At 43.7% G+C, this 27743-nt stretch overlaps 4 protein-coding genes across 4 annotated transcripts; 2 read left to right on the top strand and 2 right to left on the bottom strand.

The window, feature by feature from the left end:
• The first annotated feature begins 1488 nt into the window (after positions 1–1488).
• LOC104000826 (NDR1/HIN1-like protein 6) lies at positions 1489–4922 on the top strand. The gene is made up of 2 exons (XM_009422965.3): positions 1489–2754; positions 4634–4922. Exons 1-2 carry the CDS (start codon positions 1994–1996, stop codon positions 4647–4649), a joined length of 777 nt encoding a protein of 258 aa, XP_009421240.2. The 5' UTR covers positions 1489–1993; the 3' UTR covers positions 4650–4922.
• Positions 4923–6886: 1964 nt separating this feature from the next.
• On the bottom strand, positions 6887–8947 carry LOC104000827 (pathogenesis-related genes transcriptional activator PTI6). The gene is made up of 2 exons (XM_009422966.3): positions 8547–8947; positions 6887–8205 (listed from the first exon to the last, which is right to left on the bottom strand). Exon 2 carries the CDS (start codon positions 8186–8188, stop codon positions 7151–7153), a length of 1038 nt encoding a protein of 345 aa, XP_009421241.2. The 5' UTR covers positions 8189–8205; positions 8547–8947; the 3' UTR covers positions 6887–7150.
• Positions 8948–12986: 4039 nt separating this feature from the next.
• Positions 12987–13621, bottom strand: LOC135624245 (arabinogalactan protein 41-like). Its single transcript, XM_065127662.1, has 2 exons — positions 13370–13621; positions 12987–13287 (listed from the first exon to the last, which is right to left on the bottom strand). Exons 1-2 carry the CDS (start codon positions 13497–13499, stop codon positions 13181–13183), a joined length of 237 nt encoding a protein of 78 aa, XP_064983734.1. The 5' UTR covers positions 13500–13621; the 3' UTR covers positions 12987–13180.
• A 7119-nt stretch (positions 13622–20740) lies between these two features.
• Positions 20741–26842, top strand: LOC135624865 (dihydrofolate synthetase-like). Its single transcript, XM_065128886.1, has 10 exons — positions 20741–21105; positions 21688–21785; positions 22346–22496; positions 23387–23449; positions 23630–23791; positions 25032–25223; positions 25365–25464; positions 25729–25860; positions 25936–26067; positions 26333–26842. Exons 1-10 carry the CDS (start codon positions 20764–20766, stop codon positions 26692–26694), a joined length of 1734 nt encoding a protein of 577 aa, XP_064984958.1. The 5' UTR covers positions 20741–20763; the 3' UTR covers positions 26695–26842.
• Positions 26843–27743: the final 901 nt, after the last annotated feature.

The raw sequence follows: 27743 nt of genomic DNA, 5'->3' as shown, positions 1-27743 counted from the left end.
ACTTCGTCGATTAGAAAAAAACAAGGAACAATATTCCTCCAAGCTTAACTCGATCGACATGTTGGGTAAGTTGAATGGGTCAAACTTATGATATTTAGTGTGTCGAGATATATTTATGCACCTCTTTTATAATGGGCGCTCGTCATACAATTCATGCGGTAATGGAGGCATAGAGTTTAATCGTAATTGTTATTAGCTTGTGTTAGACCCGGGATTGCATAATCATTCTCCACGTGACATTCATCGAGCACAATAAATTGGTTTTATGTTGTATGGAGTCTATGTGACGTTACGGTGATGATAAATGATTGAATAAACTCTCCCGATTAGGTACTGTGTTGATCGTGTGTAGCCTATTGTGTTAGTTTTTATGATTTTTTATAATTGAATAAGATATATAACTAATTGAGTTTCGTTAAAATATTTTAACCAATAGAATAGAAGTCCACTTACGAAAATTGATCTACCATGTGGAGCTTATGTGTCCTCCATGTGGAGTTGGCGAATTAACCAAGTGGCTCCAATGTGTCAATCACATGGAGCTCACGTGTCTTCCACATGGAGTTCTAACGTGTTGGCCAGGTGACTTTAACGTGTTAGACATACGGTTCTTGAAGCTGATCTGTCATACAAGTGGATTTGGCATGTCGACCAGCTGACTCCGATCTATCGACCACGTGGATCTCACCGGAGCTGACATGTCAAGCGTGTGACGCTGATCAGCTACGTTATTTTTACCTCAACAGCAATAAGGAAAGAGAACACAACGACCGTCATGGCGATGACCCGAGGCTACTGTTCGACGAAATGTCGCAACATTCCACCACCTCAACATCACAGACTTATCTGTGAGGCCAACCTCCTCTGACAGTGTCTGCGTTGTTGGTGTGGTCCGTCGTCTCCAGGGAACGGACCTGCCATCTGCCGTAACAGCGAGATCCCATCCTCCTCTCGCGCTGGGATTGGACGTGAGACCACAGTATACAATGCTTTCCATGTAACACCACTCGGACATGCAGTGGTGGTCCTCCTAATGTTCTTGTAGCTTGTTGATCCTTCTCGGCGCCGCTGCTGGGTTGCAGGAAGAGGACAAGCGAGGAGGGCGACGTGATCATGTGGGAGAACATGGAGCCTCTACTCCGCCAATGAATGTGTTATTATATATGTGTATGCATATATATGTACACACATACTACAAGCACTAGCTTGACATAAAGAGCTGCAACCGGTGGTTTCATGTGAGAATTGTTTTTGTGATAGCTGTCTAAGTAATATGGTCTATTACGTAAGATCAAATCGATTGATGGACCCCGCAACGCTGAAGACCGGTATCAATTAACAGCCGACAGCATGCAATTAGGCGGGAATTGGGCTATCCATCACCGACAAGATACGTGGGCCCATCGCATGACCCATAACCCAATCCTGGACGACCACGTCACCTCCTTCACGGCGCGGCACGTGCGTTTAAGTCGCCCCCCTCCGCCTCCCCCTTCTCTTTCCCACGATTCTCTCCTCTCGCCTCACTCAATACTGCAGGCGTAGCATCCTCCGCGGAGAGGGACTGCTTCCGGTCCCGTCCGTCCGATCGTCGCGACTGGGCGAGTGTGTTAATTCCTCCTCAAGAGCACGGTCTCCCGGCATTCGTATGACCTGAGAGACACCGTGCGCGCTCTTCTTCCTCCGCCGCCGCCGCCGCCGCTGTCTCAATTCCCACGTCGTTTACGTGTGTGTTAAGTCTGTTTCGGCTCTGTCCCAAATCTCAAAGTTCTACTTCGTTGAATCTCCGCCGTTGGATCGTTTATTTGTTGAATCTCATCGTCCGAAAAAATCTCCCTTCTCAATCTATTTTTTCGCATTATTTGTTTGCTGAATTATTATTCCCCCTCCAATTATACCTTTTGAATGAATTCCATATATTTTTTTTTTGTTGAATATATGTTGATTTTTTCTTGAAAAAATCGAAGAGGAAGAGAATAATAAGTAAAATTAAATGGCGGAAGAGAAGCCGACCTCGAAGCCGGCGTTGCAGAGACCCCCGGGATACCGCGACCCAGCGGCGGCGCCGCCGGGCGTACCGAGGCCGCCACCACGGCGGCAGCCGCTGCCACCGTCTTTCCGCCGCCCCGGAAAGCCGCTGCCTCGCCACCGCCGCCCCCGGCGCTCCTGCTGCTGCCGCATTTGCTGCTGGGCCTCCGCGGTGGCCCTCGTCGCGGCCGCCCTCTTCGCGGTCGCCACAGCGCTCGCCTACCTCTGGTTCCAGCCGCACCTCCCCTCCTTCCGCCTCGCGTACCTCAATGCCACCCAGCTCCGCGTTGCCGCAAGGCCCGACGGCACCTTCCTCGACGTGGCCACCCACGTCGGGATCCTCGCCACGAACCCCAATGGAAGGCTCGTCCTCGAGTACGGGGATGGGGAGGCGCGGATGGCGGTGGCGGACGACGACGGCGACGTTGCGGTGGGAACGGCGGCGATCGCTGGGTTTGAGCAGGGGAGGAGGAACCGGACGCTGGTGCGGTTCGCGGCGGCGGTGAAGGGGGTGGCGGTAGACGAGGTGTCCGGGGCGAGGATCCGGGCGGGGTTTCGAAGCAAGGAGGTACGATTCTTGGTGGAAGTGAGGACGAGGTTGGGAGTCAGAGTAGGCGGTAAGAACACGGGGAAGGTGCCGATCCGGGTGGGATGCGGCCCGGTGAGCTTAAAGCAAGGGGTGAGTGGTGGTACACTGCCGAAATGCCGGTTCTACTTTCTTAGATGGTATGCTCTCTGCTCCTATTTACTATTTCTTCTTACATTTTTAAGTGGATTATTGAGTTTATGAAGTCCTTGTGCTGCAAATTTTACAGTCGATTGGTTTTCATCTCCTTACAATTAGTTGATTTTGATCAGTTCTGATGATTGACATGTAAAACTTGGAACAAATTTGCCATGTTATTTTCAGGCTTTACATGCTTTTATTTGTGGTTATTTTAAGGGATGTTAAATTAAAAAGGAATATTACCTTTGTTATAATGAGATTTTTCTTAGGAAATTGATAAATATCATCGAGAAATCATATTCTACATGTTAGCCACAACATCAATTCATTTGGTTTTGTTGCTATTGGTTTTTTAAGATGGCTAGTAAGGTTGTGTTCAATTTGAGATTAAAAAGAAAAAGTGGCCAGTGCACAACCTTCCCACTTCTACAAGATCGGGTAAGGATCAATGTGAATTTTTGTGCCGAATTCTAGTCACTTAAATTAGACACAGGTTTACCCTCAACTTGTGCCGAATTCTTAGCCAAAAACTTCTGCATTATTTTGTATATCGAATCTTGAATGAAAGACTAGAGAAGTATGGTTCGATCGGAGCTTTCATGTTCCTTAGGTTGCACATGGTTCTGGTGCCTGGCATGATAGATAATTTCCATGTTTGATCAATCTGGCAATGGAACCACATTTTTAGTGAAATTTATTGAAACTACTTATATTGCTAGCGTTATTTCTTAAGAAATTCATTGGCATATACATAGTTCCTATGTCCTTATTCTTCACAATATTCTAATATGCTAGTGAGTTCCTCTTTTACCGTTATCTCCTGGTGGGTAGATCTCAAACTGGTAATAGGACTGTTCTGGATTCTTGCTATCATCGTCGAATCGTTGGACTTTGATTGGAGCAGTACAATGATTATTAGGTATGAGGTCCATTAAGAGTAGGGATGCCTCATAGCAAGTGACATTATAAATGTAAAAACAAGTCTTCTATGGTAATATGTGTGATTCCAGGCCGACCATGGATGTCTTTTTTGGGAGCCTTTTTCGCGATGACTTAGTTACATTTACGGAACCTTTTCTAGGGTCCATTTTGGTTTATAATATTTGCTGAATGATTTCTTTCTGTTAGGAACGGACTGATTAGTAATATTCCATCGATGCTTATCTACCTACCTAAAAGCATATTCGAAGATGAAATTCTTGTAATTGCAAAGAACTTCATATGTTGTTCAACTTATTCTAGTGGACCTGGAATGAGTAATCAGAGAATTTAGTTATGGAGCCTTGGCCTGGGCAAATATAAAAAATATGCATGTGCTGTGGTAGTGTGTTCCTTTCATAGGCCCTCCGCGGAATCTAAGAAATGGACAGTGCTGATGATTGACCTTACACCGATCTCAACAAGGCATGGTCTTGCTGGTAGAATTTGATTCTTTGGTTTTATTATAGTATTGCACTATCTTTTGTTTGATCAGGATTGCCCTAATTTTGTTACGCGGGCAAGGGGGTCCGAGATCGATAATATATTCTAACGATGTTTTTCTACAATTTGGATAGAAATATTACCGGCAGAAAATGTGTAAGATCATTTGGCACACTCACATTTGATGGCAAAATGCTGTTAGATCATGTCCAATTTACTGGCAAACCTACTGTCCTGGTTGAGCAGGTAAGGAATATAGATTAGTCTTGTGCTAGCATCAATTGTTGGTGGGTTCCGTTTCGTCTGTTCTGTTAATCTTATTTTCAGCTCTTCTGTGTCCTTTATATTCTCAAAATTTTGAACCTTGGATCGTTCATATACTATTCATAGATCAAATTTGATGAGCATTACATTCTACTGAGAGGTGATAACATTCTTCTTGTCTGACAATTTCAGGATTAATCTACGTTGAGACGTTTCCGAGTTGTATGCTTGAAGGAGATGGCATTAGCTGTTGCTGTAAATTGAATTCATATTTGTTTTCCGTTTGTAAGCATGATTAGTAAGGGAATCATCTTTGGGTTTGGCTTCAACCTCTCAAATTCACATCGAGCTCACACTGTATCTTCATAAAAAAGGTTTTCATTTACACAAACGATCACCGAATACTTTCTGTAAGGGACACTTCGACTTAATAGTGTGGATCAATTTGTGTTCTGAATAAGAAGCTGCTGTAATTTGTTTATGAGATACTGATGGGAATGAGAAAACATTCTCTAAGATGGTGCCATTAATCATGAGCGTGACATCTGACCACATCGGTGGGAAACAATGTGTGTCTGAAAGTGTTTGCTAGCTACTCTTATTGGGGGAAGGTGTACTACACTGGAGGACCCTGTGATATCCAATGATGTTTGATTTAGCCAGAGTTCTTGCTCTGGTTTATATGTAGAGAAGCTTTTGTCATCATGCAGAATGCATTAGACTTTCTACCTGCTCGAATCATGTTGGACACTGCGCATGATATGTGCTCCTCCTTTCACGCCCTGACGGAGTAATGATTCACAAGCCATGTCGTGGGACGGACAAGGGCGAAGAGCAGCACCACCATGGAAAAAGCTTCGAGAGGCACGGTGGATGGTCTGATGCAGCATGATCGAAGATATTGGCTGCCTCCATGTCGATATGTATGCAGTCTTGAAGAAGGCAAGACATGGTTGCTGCTGGCATTAGATTTGGTGTGTGTTTCGACACCACTGAGATGCTTCACAGTCGGTGTTACTGTACTTGTTGCTCCTTAACGTTAGATCAAACGTACGGGAATTGGGTGTTCCATAGCTATCTCCACTGTGCGATGGTCCCTCACATTAGATTCCCTCGATACATTGTGGAAGGAACTACATCGATGGACATCAGCATGGCGTCCTCTCCTTTTGTGCTCCATTGACTTGGTCATGTTAAAGTCAACATGTCAAGGCTGAAAGTAATCGGTTGATGTCATTGATTACGTGAGACATTAAATTTCTCGGAGAAAGCAGAGTGGTCTCTCCTACGAGTTAGGGTATAGTTATTGCCGGTGGTCAACGTACAATGCTTCCTTATCCATTCGCTGCCATTCGCGTTCTCACTGATAGCACAAACTTGCCGGGTGCTATAGAAAGCCAAGCAACCACAAAACCTGAGCACTCCTCCATCGGCAGTAGCAAAGAAGGGGTAATTAATTGCTTGGGAGGGGGAAAGAAGGCAACACTGCAAGACATGCGTGTAACGTTACAGGCTATGCATGCCTGGGACACGTGGAGGATCTAATGGTAAGATTCTGGCATTATTGAGCCTTTCATAAATTAGTAACAAATATGGCTCTTATATAGACGGTGCGAACTGAGCCATGTCTCTTATCTCTGTAGCTCTCCACATAAATTATGGCTCTCAAACAGTGAACACTGTGTTCTTTGCAGGATTTGGAGGCACCCGAATCCATGTCCTGTTACATTTAACTCCCTATTATTCTACCATATCCATCAGAAAGAATCCCTGAGAGAAGTCAGTCCCTTTGAATATTATACATAGACCTACTCATTACTATATCACTTTGGCATTCACATTCATGCGGCTGTCTCATCTTACGATATTGCCCAAAGTTTGGAGTTCGGGCTACACGAAACTCTGAATCACCTAGCAAGTCTTGTTGGGAAGATTAGAGAGCGGTTCTTCATCTTCTTCTTCTTCTTTAGGAAGCCATACATACATGCTTTCAAGAATCTCTTTCTGGGACTTGTTGATGATTACGAGGTGTAAAATTGGACTCACTTGTTTAACTTGATATTAGCACTGCAGAGCACTCCTCTCGGTAATCGTATTGCAAACACAAATGCTTCATTCGTTGATTTATTGGCAGACATTTAGGATTCGGTGCTTCAGTGGCTGGTCCTCGTTCATGCATGTCTTGCAAGGAGTCCAAAGTAAAAGCCATGGCAGCAGGAGTATTGATCTGCTTGTTCATTTCAAAGACAGAGACAGCAGGAGACGACGACATATAGCCTGTGGGATTCGGCCAATACAGACGCATTTGGTCCAAATTGTTGTTCTTTTCTCTGCATGTTCATTTGCTGTGGGCTCTGTATACGTGCCATTTAAGGCGCCTATATGCCGATGACCTGCCACAACGGTGCCCACACAGTATGTTTATGTCATCTGACGGAATCGAAATTTAAAGCAGGAAAGAAAAGGATTTCACATAATCCTATTGAGTTCGATGGTTTACCAACGAATATTCCGTCCAGTAAATATAGAGCAGCGATAGGCGTTCTCGATTCCGTTTCCCCGCCGTTAAGGCACGGAGATCTTTTAGGGCAAACCATATTAACTAAATATATTAAATAGAGTACAGAATAGATGGATAGCGCAAAAAAGGCGTAGTCTTCTCTTCCGCCGCTTCAAAACGGCAGATTAATCGGCGACCGCTGGACGGAGTCAGACGGCGGCGAGCGGCTCGATCGGGAATAAGTCGACGATATCTTGGAAATAATCGTCTCCTCCTTGCCACGTCGACGAGCCGAAGTCGAGGTCCGTGCCGAGGAAGATGTGGTTCAAATCGCCGGCTAATGGGCCGACCCGCGCGTCGTCGTCGAAAAGGCTTGGCTTTGTGGCTCCCAAGTCGTGGAATTCGTCGTGGAGCATCGCCTCGTCGAAGGGCAAAAGGCCGCTGAGCAGCCCCGGTAAGCTTCTCTCGGTGGTGGGCATACTGCCGCTCGCGTCGGAGTCCGTAGTTGCCGGCTGAAGCCACGGCGTCTCGGCGCCTTCCATGGACGTTGTTGTGGAGACCGCGAAGGAGGAGAAGCTGCGGAGGACGGAGGTTGGGGAGGAGAGGTTGCGAGACTCCTCGCTGGAGTCGTGCCCGCCGGAGATGGAGGTGAGGTTGCTGCTGGAGAGGCACTTCTTTGGCGGTGCGGTAGAAGCGGCGGCGGCGGCCGGGGGACGGGAGAAGTTGGTGGTGGCGTCGGGGCCACGGAGTTGGATGGCGGCTGAGTCGTACACCTTGGCGGCCTCCTCGGCGGTATCGTACGTGCCGAGCCACACCCGGACGCGCCGCAACGGGTCGCGGATCTCCGCCGCGTACTTGCCCCACGGCCGCCGGCGGACGCCGCGGAATCTGCGCTCCGCCTCGCCGCTGCTGGACGCAGCGACGGCGGGGCCGGCGGCCTTCCGCTTTCTGGCGGGCTTGCTCTTGCCGACGGCCTCAAAGCGGGCCTGGAAGCGCACCTCCTGGACGTAGCGCCGAATGCGTCGGCGGCATCCCTCGTCACCGGAGGAATCGGTGGCGTCGTAGTCGTCACAGAAGATCCTGATGGTGCTTGGTCTGGCAACGTCGGAGTGCCGGTGGTATTGGCCCCACGGGAGGGTCTTCTGGGTGACGTCGATGTGCTCCGTTCGCTTAATGGGCACCATTAACAGAGCAACGTCCATGGCTCCCAAGTAGCTGTTTTCTGTTCTATTTAAGTTTCCTCGCATCAGCTTCCTCTTCTTTCCTGTAATCAAGTCAAAAAACACACAAAGACCACGCATCATAAGAATCTAATCTCGCTTCCTATGCTGAAAGCCAAACGAAAGTATCTATCAGGGAAGGAACAGCGAGAGTGCAAAGAGGAAACAAGAACGGGAAAGAAAAGCTTTGAGATATCATGAATGGAGAAGAAGACCTGCAAAGTTCGATAGATTCCATCGAGTACAAAACTAAGAAAAACTTCATTCGAGAGAGAGGACGAGATATTACCTCAAATAGAGAGAACAGAAACGGAGAGTCTAAGCAGAGGGACAAAGAGAACGGGGGGGTTCTAAAGGGGGGTTTTTGAATAGCCAACAAGTCTACCTCAAAAAAGCAACAATGGCACAGTTTGGTTGACGGCAGCACGGCGTGGTAGTGGCAGCAGCAGCAGCAGCGGCAGTGTCAGATAGGGTGAGGGAGTATGCAGAGAAGCGGCGGCGGCAGCACGGAGTTCAACCAGCTCTGCTCTCCGTATGTCCCAGCCACAGAGCACCACCCGAGAAGAAGATAACGTGAGAGAGAGGGAGCGAAATCAGTTTTCTTGGGTTGGTCTTCGTTTTGGGTTTGGTGTATCAGCCTTCGCTGTAGCAGCAGCTGGAGAGAGAGAGAGAGAGATAGAGAGGGGCAGAGGCGAGATCTGCAGTTTGTTTTATAAGATCCCACCACCACAGCGCTGCGTAAAACGTGACACCACCACCGCCACCACCACCACCACTGCATTGGAACGAGAGCGAGGCTGCTTTCAACACTCACTGGTTCTAATTCCCTTTTTGTTTCCCATTTTGCCCATGTGATTTTTCTTCCTTAATTTCTTTGTTATTTTTCCCAGGAAAAGCCTTTATTCAAATACGGGGAAACTCCGGTAACCCACCGTAGACGGCAACAGCGTACGAGAGACACCGAGCCGCTGCGTCCGGATGGGACGCCGACGCGTAATGAATACGACTCTCCCCAATTCCTACAGCATTTCGGAACGTCGTCATTTCAATTCCTATCATAGAACAAAAATCCACCAAGAGTGACGCACATTGGACGTGCTTGAGAGGCCCAATCGAGCCCAATTGAGATTTTGGACTTGGCGTGCGATTAATTGTTTGATGACTCGGCCATGCAATGGGGGGAAGCGCGGCTTGCACAATTTGTCCTTTGGAGGGACCTTTCTGACCAATCTCATTGCCTCCTCCTCATCTTTTTGGAGGCTTTCATGTGCTAATTACGAAGCCAAATAGCTTCGTCTTTCCCCTGTGTACTCTTTTGGATGTATCTTTTGTGCGTGCATGCCACGGAGAGGTCTCTCCTTTCTCAGAGGATCTCTGCTAAGGAGAATAAACAAGTGGAGCACGCAGGAAGGATGATGAAGGCGGACCTGTTCAAGGTTTCCGAGGCTTCTTGTGCTCCTTTTCTCTCACGTCACATCGATCCGAATGTGCTCCTGTACATACCCCATGCGGTGTCATGGATAAGATACAGTGAGTCCCACAGATCCAGTGAGCAATTCATGGCCTCACGAAACAAGTGGATTCTGCTGACGTGATCTTTGGGTGTTTGTCTTTGATGAAAAGAAACAATCTAAGATTAAATCCAACGAAGGTGTATGTTTGGTGTCTTCCTAACGATGGGTAAACTCCGGCTTCTCACCGGTCTTACTAGCTGAGGCCAATCATGTGAAGCTTCCTAATCTACGCGAGAAAGGCATATACGTTTGATTTGGTTCTATGCAGAGGTCTCGCCAATCTATTTGGAGGTACCCACGGATAAAAGGACTTGCTATATCTTAGCATGAAAGCAAGGTTTAGGACCACCTGCGGTGATTTCTAGGAACTGTCCCTGAATCACGAAGGTTGTCCTATACAGATACATGAGATAACATGGCAATGATGGAAACTGCATATAGAGAGGGGTAGCAACTCTGAGCTCCCATCAAGAAAAATAAACGATGTTCTTTAGATATGACCATAAAGGAGATAAAGCAGTCTAATTCTTGGATGCAGTGCAGAGACAAAGGTGTGTCAAACAAAGTCTAGGACTTTGAGCGGAGTAGTGTTAATGAAGAACCAACATTTATAGTTTCTATTGGCTTTGATGTCCCCTTGCTTTGTAGCTTCCTTCTTCGAACAAGGTAAAATGGAAGTGCTTTAGGAAAGCGGAAAGCTAGGAATGGTGCAGCCGACGGTAAAGCAATCAGGCGAACACGAACGTTATCCTTTTTTCTGGTTCTCGGTCCTCAGCTACCGCCATGCTTCTGTATCTGGACTGTCGGGCTGCTTTCCTTGCCTTGTTGATGACTTGGGTGACCCCCGGCAGAGGCTTTCTTCGGACAAGTACGAAGGAGCGGCTGCTTTCCTTCCCTTGGTGAAGCTCCTCCAGACAACACATTAAACCTGCACCTTGGGTTTGTCATCTTCCACCATGCATCTATCTCCTTCAGGCTTCCACGTTCAAGGTACCACCACACCGCGGGGTATCCCAAGCAGATTAGGCTCGGAGAATAACGCCATCCCCCATAAATTCCACCTGCCACATGATCTCATAAATAACAGGTACCAGCTAAAAAGAACACTGGAGGTGCACAGGACTAGCCACAGTCACGTTTGCAGCCTTTACTTTTACTCCCTCTCTCTCTCTCTCTCTCTCTCTCTCTCTCTCTCTGATTTAACGGCCTGTCTTGCTTTTCTTGGGACTTGGTGAGGTTGCAGATAAGTTGAGAGCGTTCTGGGTTCATGTGATGCTCTGTACCCAAGTGTGAGGATGTCTGGAATAGACTGCACGAAAGATGATCCGAAGACCAACACACTTCATTAGTGCTGCACATCTCCATGACTTCTCGTGTTGTAATGGTGATCACTGCATCAGATCATCATCTTCTCAGATATGGTAGTCTCGTGCTCTTATTTTCTTCTGGCATGTGATGGAAGACACTGATCGAGGTTTCTTTTGGTTCACCGATTACTGTTTTCCTCATCACTTCTTTAATTTTGAATTTTGCTTCACGCTAAAAGCAAGAACTTCGCTTCAAACATACAGAAAGATGAGCTTTAACTGCGTCCACAGACAAGAAGAAGATGCATCTAATTGCACCTCTCGATTCTGCAGGCTTTTCCATTTTTGGTTCTTTCCCTCTCCCCGACCGCAGACAGGAGACAGTGACAGCAGCAGCAAGCGAAGTAGTTACGCTGAAGCTCGAGCGGTAATGGTGGACAGGACTCCCTACGAAGAAGACCTCTCACTCATCCGATCTCATTCATTCATACGCCAGAGTTGGCACGTGATAATGCTTCTGCATCCCCACGCACACGTATAAATGGAGCCTGATCACCATTTACCGTTGCTGCCTTTCAACTGTCATCAAAAGAGGAAGAAGACGATCTTTTCCTCGTTGCAAGCATTTGATGGGAAGACACTGTTATATTTGAGTTTACGGCACAAATACTCTGTTCATCGAGGCCAAAATACATGTGCGAGTCATGCAAGGCATCAGTCAGCAGCAATCAATGCCGGGTGCAACCTCATGTTCGAGCAAAGAAAAGACAGTAGCACTCAGTCATCAAGTACCCAAAAATATCTTTTCCCTGTTTCCTCGACAGGATATAAGATTGAAGATTAAATTCGGTCAACGCTTTCGTGATAGATCTCACTGCATTAGCTTTGCGACCTTGCACGAACAGCTCTGATCTTTGTGTGAGGTCACACGAAGATAACTAAGGCTCTACAGTGTTCTCTCATGGCTTGCAGTACACCTTTTGTTGGGCCACCAAAAAGAGGTCTCTACATAGTTCAGCAACATGGCAGATCAATCAAAGAACAAGGGATCAGATCATATATCAAGCCGGTCGAATCTTGAAGCAATGGATCATTGACCGAACCAATTGATGGGAGCATACATTCAATAACAGGATAACGAAAGATGATGATAGGGACAGAGCAACCATGTCGAGCTGACAAAAGAACAAAGAGCAGTTGATCACAGTTTCAATTAATAATTTGTGTTCTTGATGATATATTTACCAATTTTGATCTTTTACTAAAATCATATTAAGTCCATGAAAAAAAATGAGGGCTTAAGTATGAAGTAAATTGATATGGTGTATATAATTATTGTTTTTAATATAAAATGTATATTATTTTATTATTTATCATATCAGAATAACATTGGTTTGATTAAATATACAAGCAATGATAATGATATTATATTATGTTTTCTTATTATATATGGTTCTTTATTATTTTTTATTATGTTTATACTTTTATAAATTTTATTAATTTTAGTATATGCCATGTATTTTCGTAATAACATATTTAATTTTGTATACAGTCGAAAAACATTTAGTTTGAATTCAAATGTTGATTTTAATATTAAACATTTAGTTTTTTTATTTTCGAAACACAATTTTAACCGAACAACTTTTGATTTATTGGATCTGAAAATTCTAAAAAGATGATGACGTTAGAAATTAGAAATGGCTGAGAGTTAAATCACTGATGAATCGTATTTTGTGAATTTATTTTCAGAATGTTACTTTTCTTATTAATAACTTTGACGACGTTCGAATCGATTTACGGTTATATATTTTAGATCACATAAAACTAAATTAATGAAATTAATAGATAAATTAATGAAACTATTTTTGAGCTTGAAAGGAGGAAATCAAATCATCCAAAGTTTTGAGTTCAAGCATTTTGGATCGCACATTCTCGAGGTAATAAATCAATGAGTCGATTATAGTATTCGGATCATGACGATCACATTTGGATTAAGCCAAGGAATTCTCAAGAACAAGCATCGAGGCGATAAGAATATACTAAAGCACAGAGAAGGAATTACGACAAAGCAGCGGCAAAGAATCCTTCAAATCTACGACCAGCGAATACCGATCCAACTACACTCTGCACCACAATACAATTTTAGACAAGCAAGATCCATCAAGCCTCACTACGCCCTCATCCACTCCATGGAGATCTTAGAAGAGCCCCCATGTGGAGGATGCATCCGCAGCATGAATCAGGTAGGTGACGGCCAACGCCACCATCATCAGCGCGTAGGCAACGCCTTGGTCGATCGACGTTCCTGCAAACAAGACCAAGATTGAATTCATATGTCGACCAAGAAAGCTACAGAAAGATGTGTGTGATGAGGTGATGAGGCTGACCATCGCTCGTGGGGGCCGGAGCCGGAGCCGGAGCTGGAGCCTGGGCTTGTGCGGCGGGGAGGAGGATGCCGAGAAAGATAGCCACGAAGGCCACCAAAGCGAGACCCACCCAAGAACGAGAAGAAGCCATGTGTTACGTCTGTGTACTTATAGCGACGAGGACGAACACCTCTGTCTTCTCTCTCCCTCTAGCTTATAGCAGTGTTTGGGGAGCGAAGAGACTCAAGAGGAAAGGAAGGGGACGTTGATCTCTAACTCGGACGAGTTAAGGAGACAGCGGCGTTCGCGAATTTATAGGACAGTATTGGACCGGGGGAAGGGATCCGCGAGCGACTACCACAACAGGGTTCTTTAAAAAAATGACCAACCACAGGATGCCACGACGACCCAGCGGGCCCAAAAATCACGACGTGGATCGAATCGGTTGGATCTTGTCGGTGCTCGCCGTGTGGAAGACATAAGAAGAAGAAAGTCCATCTCTTTCCCTTTCTCGCTCGTAGGTCCCGCCCATGTGAAACGTTGGGCCCTGCTGCCAGACTGGAGCGTTTTCCAGCTCCGACGGGTCCCACTTGCATACCGGCGCATCTCTGTCTTCCACATACATATATAACTTGAAATCAAAAGGGCAATTTAAAGCCTCTGCGTAATACAAGATCGCCACGCTAAAGCTCCGTCGAATTGATTTAACTAAACCGAGCTTCAAATCGATTTGACGGGTCATCGAGCTATCATCCACGCCAGAGCCTAAAGGACCCGACAGGACTGACAGCCCCAAGTGAGTCCTGAGAAATTGGATTCCTTCGTTACACGTTCAATTCAAAATTCGAATCCTATCTGATCCAACAGCGAGTCGTGGGACTCTCGATCTCAACTTTAACGGGCGAACAAGCGAGAGGAGGAGGGGCCCGTGGTCTCGTTTGTAGGAGGCTCATCACGAGACACCCGAGGCAGTCAGAGATGGTCGAAGACCAACCCGCTATTCCTAGTTGACGTCTTTGACGAGGAGGTAATTTTGTGATGAATTAATCGTTCTTTTCGTGATACAATCTCATCATCGTGACACTCAAATCGGTTCCTAAGCCTTAAAGCTTCGACTTTAATTGCATGAAGGGTGGAGAGTTGCGACTACAAGATGGATATTATTCTGGAAAATGGTCTCAGTGTTATCGCTAATGCAATTGATAATTGATTTATAATTTAATACATGCAAGACAATGATTCGTGCCCAGTTGTAATTTGCTGGAACAGTAACGATTTGATGAATAATTGAAAGATGATCTGGATCATAATAGGATGAGGATTTCCAGCTGAACTTAGTTGCCCTATGATTACCTGGGTCCAGTCTCGCCAACTGCAAGCTTCATGCGGCATGTATATCTTGGTTTCTTCCTCTTCCTCCTCCAAAAGTAAAGCTAATAATTGTTATCTATGGTAATATATATATATATAAATGATTTGTCTTTCCACTCGTCACCCACCACTTCAGGAACGCCGGTGCTTCCCTTTCCAGATTGACTCACGGCTCATTTACTTCGACTCTTTCGGTTTTGCTACATGTGGGCGACACCACGCCTGAGAAAGGATCGCAAAAAGCATGCATGGAGAAAGGAGAGAGAGAGAGAGGGTTAGCAGGCTCACGTATCCAGAGGACACGGGTGGCACACATCCAAAGGATAAGGAGCAGCGTGCGACTGATGATGCCCTAAATTATGCAATGAAAGGCGGCAATCAGCATTCTAATGCTGAAATCACGCAGGAGAGCATGTTCTGATGGCGAGTGAGTTGATACGTCCACCACCTTTTCACTGCACACATTGTGTTTTGATTTCTGGGATATCTCTCTCATGCTTTGTTGCAACTTTACACCCAAGAACTTAACGATCGGATTCCATTCTGTCGTGCATCTCTGTGCTCACTGCATGATCACATGGGAGGAAGGCAGGACTCAGTCAAAGCATCGCCGAGAGCAGTTTACTTGGCGATTCGCCCATACACACAGCAGTTTAATTTTTTGCTTTATAGCACAGCCTGATAATTAATGCTATGTGGACAAAATGGAAAAGAAACACTAAGGAGAAAAGTCCCACCCACTATCTATGCGTTCCATGTGGTAGTTAACCCTATGCGAAATCTTTAATTCATACAACACTACTACCAACAGGAGAAGGCAGAATCTTCTTCTTTCATGGCAGAATCATCAACTTGAATAGTTTATGCTGTTCTATTGTCATCTCATTGTTGCAGCTGAAGACCACTTCGATGTGCACGGTCAGCGACGCGCATGACATAGGTATAACAGGGGGATTAATCTGAAGCTCATTTAGATGCACTTTGACGTTGCAAGAACATTAGGTTTAATTTAAGTGGAAACTATGGTGATAGTAAAGTTGAAACCATGTGGTGGTAGATGCATTGAGTTCTTTAATGCAAGTGCAATCAGAGATCACTTAAAACAAGGATTCTGGACCTTTCCATTCGAACTGGGTGATCATAGTAGACTTTAGATTAGCTTTTCCAGTTTCAGATGCGGTAACTCTGTTAATACGAGGCTTTCAGAGTCCTGCATGAGAATGCCCCCTCTTAGCCTGCTTCTAGGTTCTTAGCGTGAGCTTTCTTTTCGATGATGATGTTTTCTATTGTCGATGATGATGATGATGATGCACAAATAGAAGGGTTCAGGTTCAGCTGGGAAGCAACCAACCAAATCAGTGCACTGAAAAGTGATGTCATCCCTGAGTGGGTTATTTATTGTGTAGTAGATGCATGTAATCCAGCAGATCTCTTCCCACTTGCGAGTTATGAATGCATTAGTACACCTCACTATCATTTCCATGTCGTGGAGGTCAAATGGAATTGCCGTAGTGAGTTGCCAGCAATGTCGTGGAGCTCATTTTGACCTTAATTCCGTTTCGATTACATTCAAAAATATTCGACGTCGCTCATACATGAATTCGAACTTCACACCTATCACTTGTACAACAATATATCAAGTTTTCGGATACTACCATTATGTTCCGATTCGGATATAATTTAGTTGATAATAGTAATTTTCTTGAGGACTCTTTTCTATTCAAATTCATTTAAATCACATTTGAATATCCTTCGAATACGATTCAGATTGATTTGAATGTAAAAAATGGCAGCGTGACAATACTTTCTCTCTTCAAGACGACGTATCTGCCTCTATATGTTCGTAGATATAGGATGCAACATTACTGTGAAGCGAAGGTGTTATTCCCTTCAATGATGAGTCCACAGGAAGGCGCCCATGGCGAAGCTCCGCTTCTGCGCGACGTCTCCCATGGCGGGCAGCCCGTACTCGGCGAGCAGTCGGTCGAGCTGCCACTCTGGCATCGCCTCGTAGTTGGCCTTGCTGTATCTCGGGTAGTGCAGCGGCATCCGGAAGTAGTGCTCGTCACAGCCGTGCTTCTTTCCCAAGCGCCCGTTCGCCTCCGGCAGCTTCCTCGCCATCGGCTCCACACGCCCACCCATCTCTCTCCCTTGCTGATTCTTCTTGCTTCTCGCTCCGTCAAACTCTCCTCGAGTTCTCCTTGACGACAGGGCTCACGCTTTTATACAAGGGAGAAGGCGAGGAGGATTCCCATGAACAAAAAGAGAGGCAATGGTTTCTCTAACACGAGTGGGGTCGAGCATTTGATTTCTTGCCCTCGTTTTCGGGTAACAACATGTCAAGGATCTGTGCGCTGGAGTCCAATGAAAGAAGTGCGGCTGGTTTGGTTGCAGGAAAAAATGATGTCTTGTTGTGTGTCTTGGCACCTCTCACCATGTGAGGGTCCTTATTCTCAGGTCAATCAATAAGGCTTGAGGTGGTAGCTTGCTATGTTACTGTGTGCATATAGCTGCTCTTGTAGAAGAAGAACTCCATCGATTATGATTGCTCTATTTTTCTACAGAATCAGCAACATGCTTGCAAGGTGACCTTTCTTTATTCCCAGAAGATTTTAGTGGTTATAGATGGAAGTATTCCTTCTTTCCTTCTCGGCACCATCTACTCCTTGCACGACAAAGGAAGAGAAGGCCTCACAGCGGCCAATTTGACACTTGGAATCTACTTATCTAAGAGCAATTTGATGCATCTTCTGAACAACACAAATAAGTCAACCTACTTGGATGGGAATTCCCTATCCGAACACATCAAGAATCACAGTTTTTCCCATAGGAGAAGTCCCCATTCATCTGAAATGCGCTGGGACGAATAATGTGTTAGCAGACAGGGGAGTTTGACGAGGAGCACTGCAAGCAATGCGGACGCCAAGACAGCCACAAATTTCAACGTTGCCTTGTCTTCCATTTGGTGGTAGCATTAACATGTTTTTGACTCGCAAATAGAACCCCAAAAGAAACCCAACTGGAAGTGGTGGCGGATGACATGGTTTCCACATCCTCGTAGATCCATTAAATCATCTTGATTTAGCTCATTTAGAAATCAGGTTTTTAGTTTACGAATCTTGACGAACGAGCACGACACTTGATTGCTCGTGATGACTTGACTCCTTCGCAATCGTCGTTATAAAGGATGGTCAAAGATAGCCGTATTTGTCGACACTTGAAACATAGTTATACCTGTGACACATAAACTAATCTTGTAAGATGAGCTCACGTAATATTATGAAGATGTTTAATGTCTCTTACATTAACATAAACATCATGCAAATCGAGGGAAACAAGATGAAGAACTCATGATCATCCCCGTATCCGGAACTCAAAAATGCTCAATAGTACTAGTTAGTAGACACTAATCCACTGCATATAGATCTTCCTGGTGGCCTCGACACTCGTTTGACAGCCATGCCTATTCAACGAGGAGACGACCACAGGAACGCGCCCATGGCGTATCTGCGCTTCTGCGTGACGTCCCCCGCGACGGGCAGCCCGTACTCGGAGAGCAGGCGGTCGAGCTGCCACTCCGGCATCGCCTCGTAGTCGGCCTTGGTGTAGATGGGGTAGTGCAGCGGCATCTGAAAGCACCCGTCACCGCGGGTCTCTTTCTTCCTCCCGTTGTGCCCATGACCATTCATCTCGGTCACCGTCCTCCTCGCCGCCGGCTCCAAGCTCTCGCTCATCTCCCTCCTTTATGTCAACACGGCCGACCTCTCTTCCTTTCCCTTCCACTCTGGTTCCAGTAGTTCCTTGGCAGTCCTGCGGCGAGAACGGCCTTTTATAGAGCGGAAGAAGAAAAGCTTCGGAATGTAAGGACAACCAAACGTTGGTAATGCGTGTGGCTTTTGCATTGGATCGCCCAGGGCGACCCCGTGTTAATCTGGGTTGCACAAGTAGTATGTGGCTTGGAAGAAAGTGGACACTGCGCCATGGGAGGCCAATGACGCTTGTTGGAGTGGGTTGGTTGTGGGCATAAATGATGCATGAAGTTGATATCTTAAAAGTATCTTTCACTAACACTCGCCCCGTGTGGTCACACTTCTTTGGTGAATCATGTCCTATCTATATATGATGTAATAAAAACTGATCATGATATTTTTCGAGTAGAGAGGTGATGATGATGTGTGAATCGAACTCTATTTTAGGCCAACACTATTAAGTATTTGATTCGGACATGTATAGTTGGGAAAACAGGGCCAAAAAAGAAAACAAAAAAGAAAGACAAATCCCGGTTGCGTGCATCGCAAGTACATCGCACATGCATAGGTCATATTGGTGAGAATAGATATCGTAATCAACATTTATTACCACCAAAAATGGATGTGCCAAGTCACGGTTGGGAATGTTGGTGAGGATGGCGAGCACGTGGAAGCAACATTGCCCCTGACACAGAAATCTCAGATATCAGAACACCACCAACTTGCAGGAGAACCTAAAATAAAGGGAAGAAAAAGACTCACAGGAATATATTATGGCAGTCTTTAATGTGGCTCACAGTAGGTTAGAAGACAATAAAAAATAATAATAGCACAATTAAAAGAAAACAATGAAGTAAGATGAAAAAGTGAAAGTAAAAGATATCACCTGTTTGATTCATGCAGTAAATGTAGCAAATGTGATGCAGGACAAATTGTGCAGCTGCTCACATCTTTTTTATTATTTTGAATGAGTTCTTTGGGTCATATCTTGCAGTTGGTCATTTATGACAAACAACCAACATGTCCATGTGACCATTAAATAGCCATCCAAGAAAAAAAGATATTGCAAATTACTGTCATTGTCGGTGTTCTGAGGAAAAGGAAATGAAATGACTAAAGGATTACAAAACTTACTGCATGATGTAGACGAAGAAGAAGAAGAAGGGTGAGAGAACATAGAAAGCAAGTTAAACCAGAATAAAAAAAGAAAACAGAGAACCTACTTATGCAAGCAGCTAAAACCATTGATTTGCATCAGCATTGATAAAAGCACATATAGAGAATTAACATCACAATGCAGAAACTGGAAGGAGCTCTGAAACAGGGGAAACCCAACAGTAACCTTCAGTCACTGTCATACCGTCAGGTAAAGCACTGAATCCAAGTCCTCAGATGAGAGCAGTGGCCATTAGGTCCAACTCCAACTCAACCACCCTAAGCTCAACAAACGCATGTCTCTGTCACTTGTTGCTATGTCCTTTCGTGGGGAGGGGCATTACTCAACGCAGGAAATCACTGTAAACATCAGTGGTGGCATCCAATGCACCTTACAATGTGAATGAGAGAGAGAGAGAGAGAGAGAGAGAGAGGGAGAGAGTGTGGAGGGTGTGGACGGCACGCTATCGATATGCCGCCGATGATCCTGAGAGGGGTCTTCGTGTAGGCCACCATTAAGCTGCTTATTCCTTCAGTGGCCACATCCTACTGACCACATACATGAATGTCTCTGCAAATACAACCTCTCTCTCTCTCTCTCTCTCTCTGTGTTTTGATCATTTCGACCGGTTTGATCGTAGTCAAACACAGAATATGGAAATCAATGAATACAAAGTGATACGAATCACTAAAAAGAAGAGACTCGAATGCCTTCTTTGTATCTAAAAAGAAGTAGACCCTCTCCTGTTCTACATGAAGTTGGAACATCGTAGTGATATGAACAATTGAGAGCAGCTTCTAAGACGATCTTTTCCTGGTTAGCATAAAAAACCATGCAGATCAAGACTGTGTCAATGGCACCACAATTTAACATCCTCTTGTACTGTGTGTAAGCTGCAATGTGTAAAACGGCCCACTTTGTGTGTCGGATCCTTCCCGGGCTGCTCTTCTTCATCGTTGGTGACTTGGTGGCTTCAAAGGATCCGAGGCAAGATCCGTTTAATGTCTTCGCAAATCCACCGCTCCTATTGCTTCGGATCTCGTATCCAACGGTGGAAAACGGCCCACCGCGCCGAACCCTCGAAGCTTCGCCTTGCCCCTCGCGGTCCTCTCGATCCCTCCGAAGCGACCGAGCCCACCATGTCTTCCTCGTCGCTCTCGTCTGCTCCCGGATTCGTCTTCAAGAGAGCGAATCGGGAAGCGATGCAGCGCCTCGCGACATCCCTTCGCCCGCTTCGCCAATTGGGGATGATGGGATCCAAACCCTCGAGGTCGGCATCCATCTCGTCGCGGTTCAAGTCGTCCGCGGCCGTGCCGGAGGAGCCGGAGCTCGGTGAGTTTCTGGACTACATGGAGAAATTGAAGAATTACGAGAGGGTCGGTGTTCCCCTAGGGGCCGGAACGGACACCGATGATGGCTTCGATCTTGGGAGGATGAGGCGGTTGCTGCAGCGGCTCGGAAATCCCCACAAACAATTTAAGGTATGCGATTCTCTGGTCTCGAAACTAATTCTTGCTGATTTACTGCAAAGGAAGAAAACTCCATTGTAATAGATGTCTTTATGCTTTGGACGTAGAAGACATGAAGAATGGTCAGATCGTGTCAAAGTAGTTCTTTTCCCTAAAATTACTCTTATGGAATTGAATAGATTCCAAATCAAGTCAAGTTCAGTGTGTTTTCTTCCCCCCTTGCTTGCTTGCCTGTATAGGTTGATGGTGAAATCAGCGCTAATGAGCTAACTTGATGGTCCCAGGTCAATGTTGATGCATAGCAGCAAAATTGCTTGGTCCAATAAATAACTAGTTAGATATCATGCAGCTCAAAACATGCCACCCTGATCAGGTGAAGTGATCCTCCAGAATTTTTTGGACAGCTAAATGTGACTTAAATCGGACAGCAGTTGTTGAAAAACTTGAAATGCCACAGATGTGCTCGTGTCAGCTCATTGTTGAAATGCTAGGAATGTGTTTGTGTTAGTTCTTTGCATTTCTTACAGTTGACTGGAAAATCTTCAGTAAAGGTCAAATACTGCCTTGGTCTCACTGTGGTGACAATCTCTGTAGGCTGTTCATATTGCTGGCACCAAAGGAAAAGGATCCACTGCTGCATTTATTTCCAATATTTTACGTGAAGAAGGTTACTCTGTTGGCTGCTACACTAGGTAACTTATGATATCTTTTGAAAAATAATTGTATGATAAAACATTTTTTGTAGAAGATGTGTGATTGTGCGGTAGACTGAATTGCATGTTCCATCTAACATCACTTCTTGTTAAATTTGCTAATTTATCCTTTTTGTTCTAGCATTTTGGCCCTCTTTATGAAGCTTGCCCCTACTTTGGTCAAGCATAATTTGTATCTGCATTTCATTATATAAATGGTGAAGAATGATCTATAATCTCACTCTTTGACCACTGTATTTGAACCTACTTTAACGAAGTTAACCCATGTCAAGCAAAAGTATATAATAACTTTTGAGTCTTTTGAAAATATACATTTTTCACCTAGTTTTCTGTTCTGCATTGTTAAATCTATTAAACCATACGACCATAAAATCCTAATATGATAACCAAAATTTCTCTCTTCATCAATTTTCCCCCATATCAACATATATTTACTAAAAGGTGTGCTAAAGATAACAAGATACCTAAAATCTCTGCAGATTTGTATCGATGAGCTAGCCACTTTTAGGTTGACAGCTGACTTACAATTACTCTTTCAGTCCACACCTATTGAGCATAAGGGAACGCATTTCTGTTGGAAGAGGTGGAGATCCTGTTTCAGCAGGTTTATTAAAGAAAGTTTTCTGTGAGGTGAAGGAGATCATTGATCAATCAATAGAACAGGAAAAGGGGGCTCTGAGCCACTTTGAGGTACATATCTATTAAAATTAGAAAAGGAACTTGGTCATGTATTTGATTGGAGCTGTATTTTTTTGCAAGTAATTTTAACGTAATATCTGTTTTGTCCATTGTGTCACTATTTTACTCTTTGGCTTTTGAGTTAATGGATTCCATTGTACATTCGTTGTTCTTATTGTGTATTACTTGAAGAAGGACAAAAGAAACCAAGAATATCAGTCTTTTGAAATTCATTGGACTTTTCTTTCATGACCATTTACATAAGTGTTTCATGGACTACCTGTGTTATTTAAGATGGCCTATGCTTAATGGCATTATTATAATGGTCAGGTACTGGCACTTATCATAGGTGTGTAGTACTCGAAATAAATGTGAACAAGCAGATAAATAGCATGGTGCAGCATAGGTTATGGTACGTATCACTTCACCCACTATAACCACACATGATGCATCCATGTGATGACAATGCAAACGGTACTAGAGTTCTACAAATACATGGATTTCTTTCCATATAACTCTTGTCGACACTCCTTTGCATCCAGCAGGTGTATCCAGAAATATCTTTCCTTTGTTTCTTTCATTTTCCTTACAAGTCTCCTCTTTCATATGTACCTATTTCTATTGAGGATACAGTTTTGGTTGGACCATTTTCAAGTTTCGTTGAATGTTTTCAAGAATTCAATTGTCAAAGAGCACAAAAAATTATTATAGTAGTTGCCAAACCAACTTTCGTCTGCTGTAAGCGCTGCTTGTTTATATTACTTCAGTTTCTTTCAGTTTGGTTGATAACTTGTCCACGAAGATTGTTGTTTTTTTTTAAAGATGTGTAAGTTTCTACTAGCGAAGACCTCAAATTCTTATTGTGTCATGAGATCTGATGAACACTAATGAAGTCATTGTAGGTTTTCACTGCTCTTGCCTATCTCCTGTTCTCTGAAGAGAGGGTTGACATTGCTGTTATTGAAGTAAGTCATATATTTCATTAACCGAATATTTAATTCCACTGTTTACTAACATTTTCTTAGATGACCCACGTCTCAAAATGTTCCTTGTAGTGCAATTAATTATAGGTATCCGATAGTTTTTTATTTAGAGGTCTTTTGGTATGCAGTAATATAATCATATAATCATTACCTGCTGAACAGGCTGGCCTCGGTGGAGCTAGGGATGCTACGAATGTTATATGCAGCACTGAACTAGCTACATCAGTTATAACATCGATAGGTGAGGAACACTTGGCTGCATTAGGTGGTTCATTAGAAAGCATTGCGATGGCAAAATCGGGGATCATCAAGCATGGATGCCCAGTTGTGTAATTCTCGCTGTTCAATTCTTTTGCAGTCACCTGAATTTTTCTGGGAATATTTTCAAGTGTGTTTATATACACATATGACTCCGTAACTATATCCAGTTAAAGTTACTACAAATATACATGTGGCATAATTGTACCTTCTTCTCAAATTTTTTTCTTATCTGGTTATTTCTTCATTCATTGTTGCCTTCTGAAGCAGTTTGGAGTCAGCAGTTGTTGTACCTTTCTGCACAACGAGCAGTCTATTACCTACCAGCTATCCTGAAATTTCTTCCTTCAATAATAAAACTAATATATTTATTTAAAGCACTATGTCTGTTGCTTATCGCCATTTTCTTTTTGTGTGTTCTTTTGTGCCAATTCATTTGTTACCTGTCTTGGTATTACTTAAATGATTTGTTGATTGGACTTTCATCTTTAGTTTAGGAAGGTCAATTCTTAGCACCGGAGAGCAATGGTCATTCTTTTAATGGTTCCTGACTGTTGATTATAATGATGGTCTTCCTTCTAGTATTTTTTTCGAAGTCCAAATTTCAGTTGTAACTGACTCGATGTTGATGTCACATAACATATGAAACCTCCACTAGCATCAGAACTGCATGTAGAAGTTGTGATGTTCCTTAAACCTTTTAAGGTTAATAATAGTACATTGGATGTTTAAACAAAATCTTTACGTCCCTTTATCATACTTGTTGGGCTGAAAGTAATCTTATAAATGATTCCCATATAGATTCTTTTGTGCAAGTTCAGGTATACTTATTCTTCCATATGAAAGTTGTGACTCTTGCCGACCTAGATTATTGAGTTTCTTGTAACTGCCCATATCATGAATGCATTCTCTGCACAATGATTTCACAAAGATTACAAGTTAACAGATCTGGGAATAATTACTTGAGAGGTTAGGTTTTCCTGTATAGAATTCCACTACTTTTATAGTATGTTTTTCCAGCACTTCTGTCATGAAATTACTTGTGATTTTCATGTTACTTCGCAGTCTATATATATATATATATATATATATATATATATATGTATATATATCATTACTGTTGCTAATTTGCTACAAGGAAGTCATAGTGTAAATGAAATTTTGTAAATAACGAAGTTTCTGACACCTTGATCAATGGTTTTTGCTTTTATACTTAAGACTTATGACAGTTGTGGAACTGTGATTTTATATGCTTTTCCTGTTGAAGTATGCTCTTTGCTGTGACTCTTAACTGTTGATGTCGCAGGTTGTTATTGGTGGACCTTTTGAGTCACACATTGAATGCATTATTAGGCATAAAGCATCTTTGATGAAGTCCATGGTGATATCAGCATGTGATCCTGGCATTCAGAAAACATTAAAATGGTTAAGAATGGAAGATGATGGAAAACCTAGTCAGACCTGTGACATAGTCATCCAATTGGAGGATTTGCAAATGGCAAGTTTGAACAGACTTTTGTCCTTTGATTTGCTTTTTTTTATGAGAATGAATTTACTTGTATTTCTCTTTTCCACTAAAAGCATGCCAAAGATTTCCTTTGATTTGATTAAATAATAACATTATGTATCCCTTTTGCAGTTTATCACAGTACCTAATGTGAACCTCCACTTGCTTGGTGCCCATCAGCTTCAAAATGCTGTCACAGCTACTTGTACAGCATTGTGCCTTCGTGATCAAGGTGATTTCTTCTTTGTTTGCCATTGCACGTAATGTCCTGGAGCTGACATTTACTCTCTGAATTTTATTTGGGATTTTCTTACCTAAATACCGTGTATCTTTTACCTGACTTGTTTCCGCTTATCTTATCTTTTACCATATATCTTTTACTTTAATTATGTTTACACTGTTGCCTAAATTTTCTTGTTATAGTCAATTTGCTTGCTGACAGATTTCTTGTTATGTAATATTATCATACTAACCTTAACAATATCTGAAACATAAGGGTGGGTGATCTCAGAGAAGTCCATCCGAGCTGGTTTAGAGAAAACAAGGTTGCTTGGGAGAAGCCAATTTCTAACACAGATGGAAGTTTCATCAATTGGATTGTCTGGAACAACCATTCTTACCGATGGAGGTGTATGAATGATTGGTCATTCCTTTTTCATCGTCATCATTAATGTATGCTGATATTGTGGAAGATATATTCCAGCCCACACTGAAGCATCTGCTAAAGGTTTAGCTGAGGTGATAAGGATGGTGCAACCAGATGGAGTATTGGCATTTTTGGTGGCGATGGCCAGTGATAAAGACCACTTAGCATTTGCAAGACAACTTCTCTCGGGTACTGTAGGTTCCTTTCTCAAATTTTAATGTGCTTGCATACTTTCTTTTTCCTCTCGAAGACTAAATAACAAACAATATTCATTTCAGTTATACATATACTAGTCGTTGTGCTTGTTTCCTTGTGTATTCCAAATTTGGCCTTCGCTGTTATAAAAGCTCAAATTGAACAATAATTTTCATATTTCAGTGTTGTTGTGATACACTTCATCTTGTCGATAATGTTTCTTTTGGCCCTTTTCCTATAATTTTTGAACCATGTGCAGGTCGAAGACCAGAGCTCATCTTGCTGACCGAGGTGAGCATAGCAGGGGGCAGATCTCGCATTGCTTTTGCTTCGACCTTGAAGGAAGCTTGGACCAAAGCTTTGTTAGAGTCAGGTGCTGACTTTGTATATGTCGGGATTATGGACGATGAGAAGGCTATCGAGGACCATGGCAGCTGCTCGTTGATAACATCAGATCCCAACGAAGTGATGTTGGCTTCCTGCGAGAATGCATCTATAGTCGACTCAGTTAAGCTTGCAGATCAGCTGCTCAAATCCAGATCAAGAGATCAGCCAGCTCTCATCGTTGTCACTGGGTCCCTGCATGTGGTTTCCTCCTTATTAGCAGCTTTGCACCATTGACCAATTCCCACTGCTTTAATTGATCATAGTGGTGCTTATAAACCTCGCTTAATAATGCTTGTCCGGATTAATCTCAGGAATTTTTCCGAAGCATTCTTCAGGAGATGGAATGTTGGGTCAAACAGGGATACCCCATTGATCGAGTCAACTCAAATTTTATAGACATGTTTGTGGATTGGTGAGCAGTCCTTCACATTTCTCTCTCTTAAACTGGTCAAACACGAATCGGATGGGGCGTGAATGTTCTAAATCATGTAGAAACTCCCATTCTGTACTTGTCAAAGAAAGAGTGAGAAACTGGATAATTAAGGATCAGGTGGCTACTGTGCAACAAAGGAGAAGGGAAGGAAACTACAACGGAATGTGGATTACGGATACTCAATCTGGATCCGTGGATTAAATGGAATCGGAGTCGGATTCTAAAAAAAAATCCGATCCACTTGCGATTTCACCGTTGGAAGACCAATATCCCGTCGATCAATTCGAGGCTGTCGTCCAAAGCCCCGCCTCGCCGTTCCCCTCTCTTCTCATCCTCTCCTGTAAGCCAGAATGACCGTTCTTGATCCCCTTGGATCCTTGATGCGACCAACGGAGCGCGGGCGGGCACGGATGTCACGAAGGCAATGCGCTTTTGGTGATGGCGGAAGCAGCAGATGGAGCTGATGTTCGAAAGAACCTTCTCCAGGAGCTCACCGTTGGCCGCGGTGCTTTCTTGAAGGTAATCCTTCATCTTGCCCTGCCTTGATTCCTAAGTTTCTCCAAGTAAGGGTCTTTTAATGTGATCTTAACCGAGAGTTATCGTTTATATCGGCAAGATATGAATGACTTGAACTCTGAAATTAATGTGAACTAGAAAAAGAATTGAAGTATAATATTTTATAGGGTTTTCTCATGTAATAGATAAGCAATCACTTGTAATCCAAACTCGAATGAAAGCAAATGCACTTCTTGCCTTCAAATATGTTCAAATTAACGCAGTAGAATTTCTATCCCCATTACATGCTACTATGTTTACATTTTCTCTTTGTGCACAAAGTTGACATAAACTC

This window comes from Musa acuminata, chromosome BXJ2-10, assembly GCF_036884655.1.
Source record: "Musa acuminata AAA Group cultivar baxijiao chromosome BXJ2-10, Cavendish_Baxijiao_AAA, whole genome shotgun sequence".
NCBI lineage: Eukaryota > Viridiplantae > Streptophyta > Magnoliopsida > Zingiberales > Musaceae > Musa > Musa acuminata.
Note: the sequence above shows the minus strand (reverse complement) of the source record. Positions and strands in the feature narration are given on the sequence as shown.

Bases quoted from the DNA above. Each gene is read 5' to 3' on its own strand.
- LOC104000826 (XM_009422965.3), top strand. From the start codon at position 1,994: ATGGCGGAAGAGAAGCCGACCTCGAAGCCGGCGTTGCAGAGACCCCCG.
- LOC104000827 (XM_009422966.3), bottom strand. From the start codon at position 8,188: ATGCGAGGAAACTTAAATAGAACAGAAAACAGCTACTTGGGAGCCATG.
- LOC135624245 (XM_065127662.1), bottom strand. From the start codon at position 13,499: ATGGCTTCTTCTCGTTCTTGGGTGGGTCTCGCTTTGGTGGCCTTCGTG. The intron at 13,288-13,369 runs GTCAGCCTCATC...TCTTGTTTGCAG, and splicing joins TCCGGCCCCCACGAGCGATG to GAACGTCGATCGACCAAGGC.
- LOC135624865 (XM_065128886.1), top strand. From the start codon at position 20,764: ATGTCTTCCTCGTCGCTCTCGTCTGCTCCCGGATTCGTCTTCAAGAGA. The intron at 21,786-22,345 runs GTAACTTATGAT...TTACTCTTTCAG, and splicing joins TCTGTTGGCTGCTACACTAG to TCCACACCTATTGAGCATAA. The intron at 23,792-25,031 runs GTTGTGTAATTC...TTGATGTCGCAG, and splicing joins TCATCAAGCATGGATGCCCA to GTTGTTATTGGTGGACCTTT.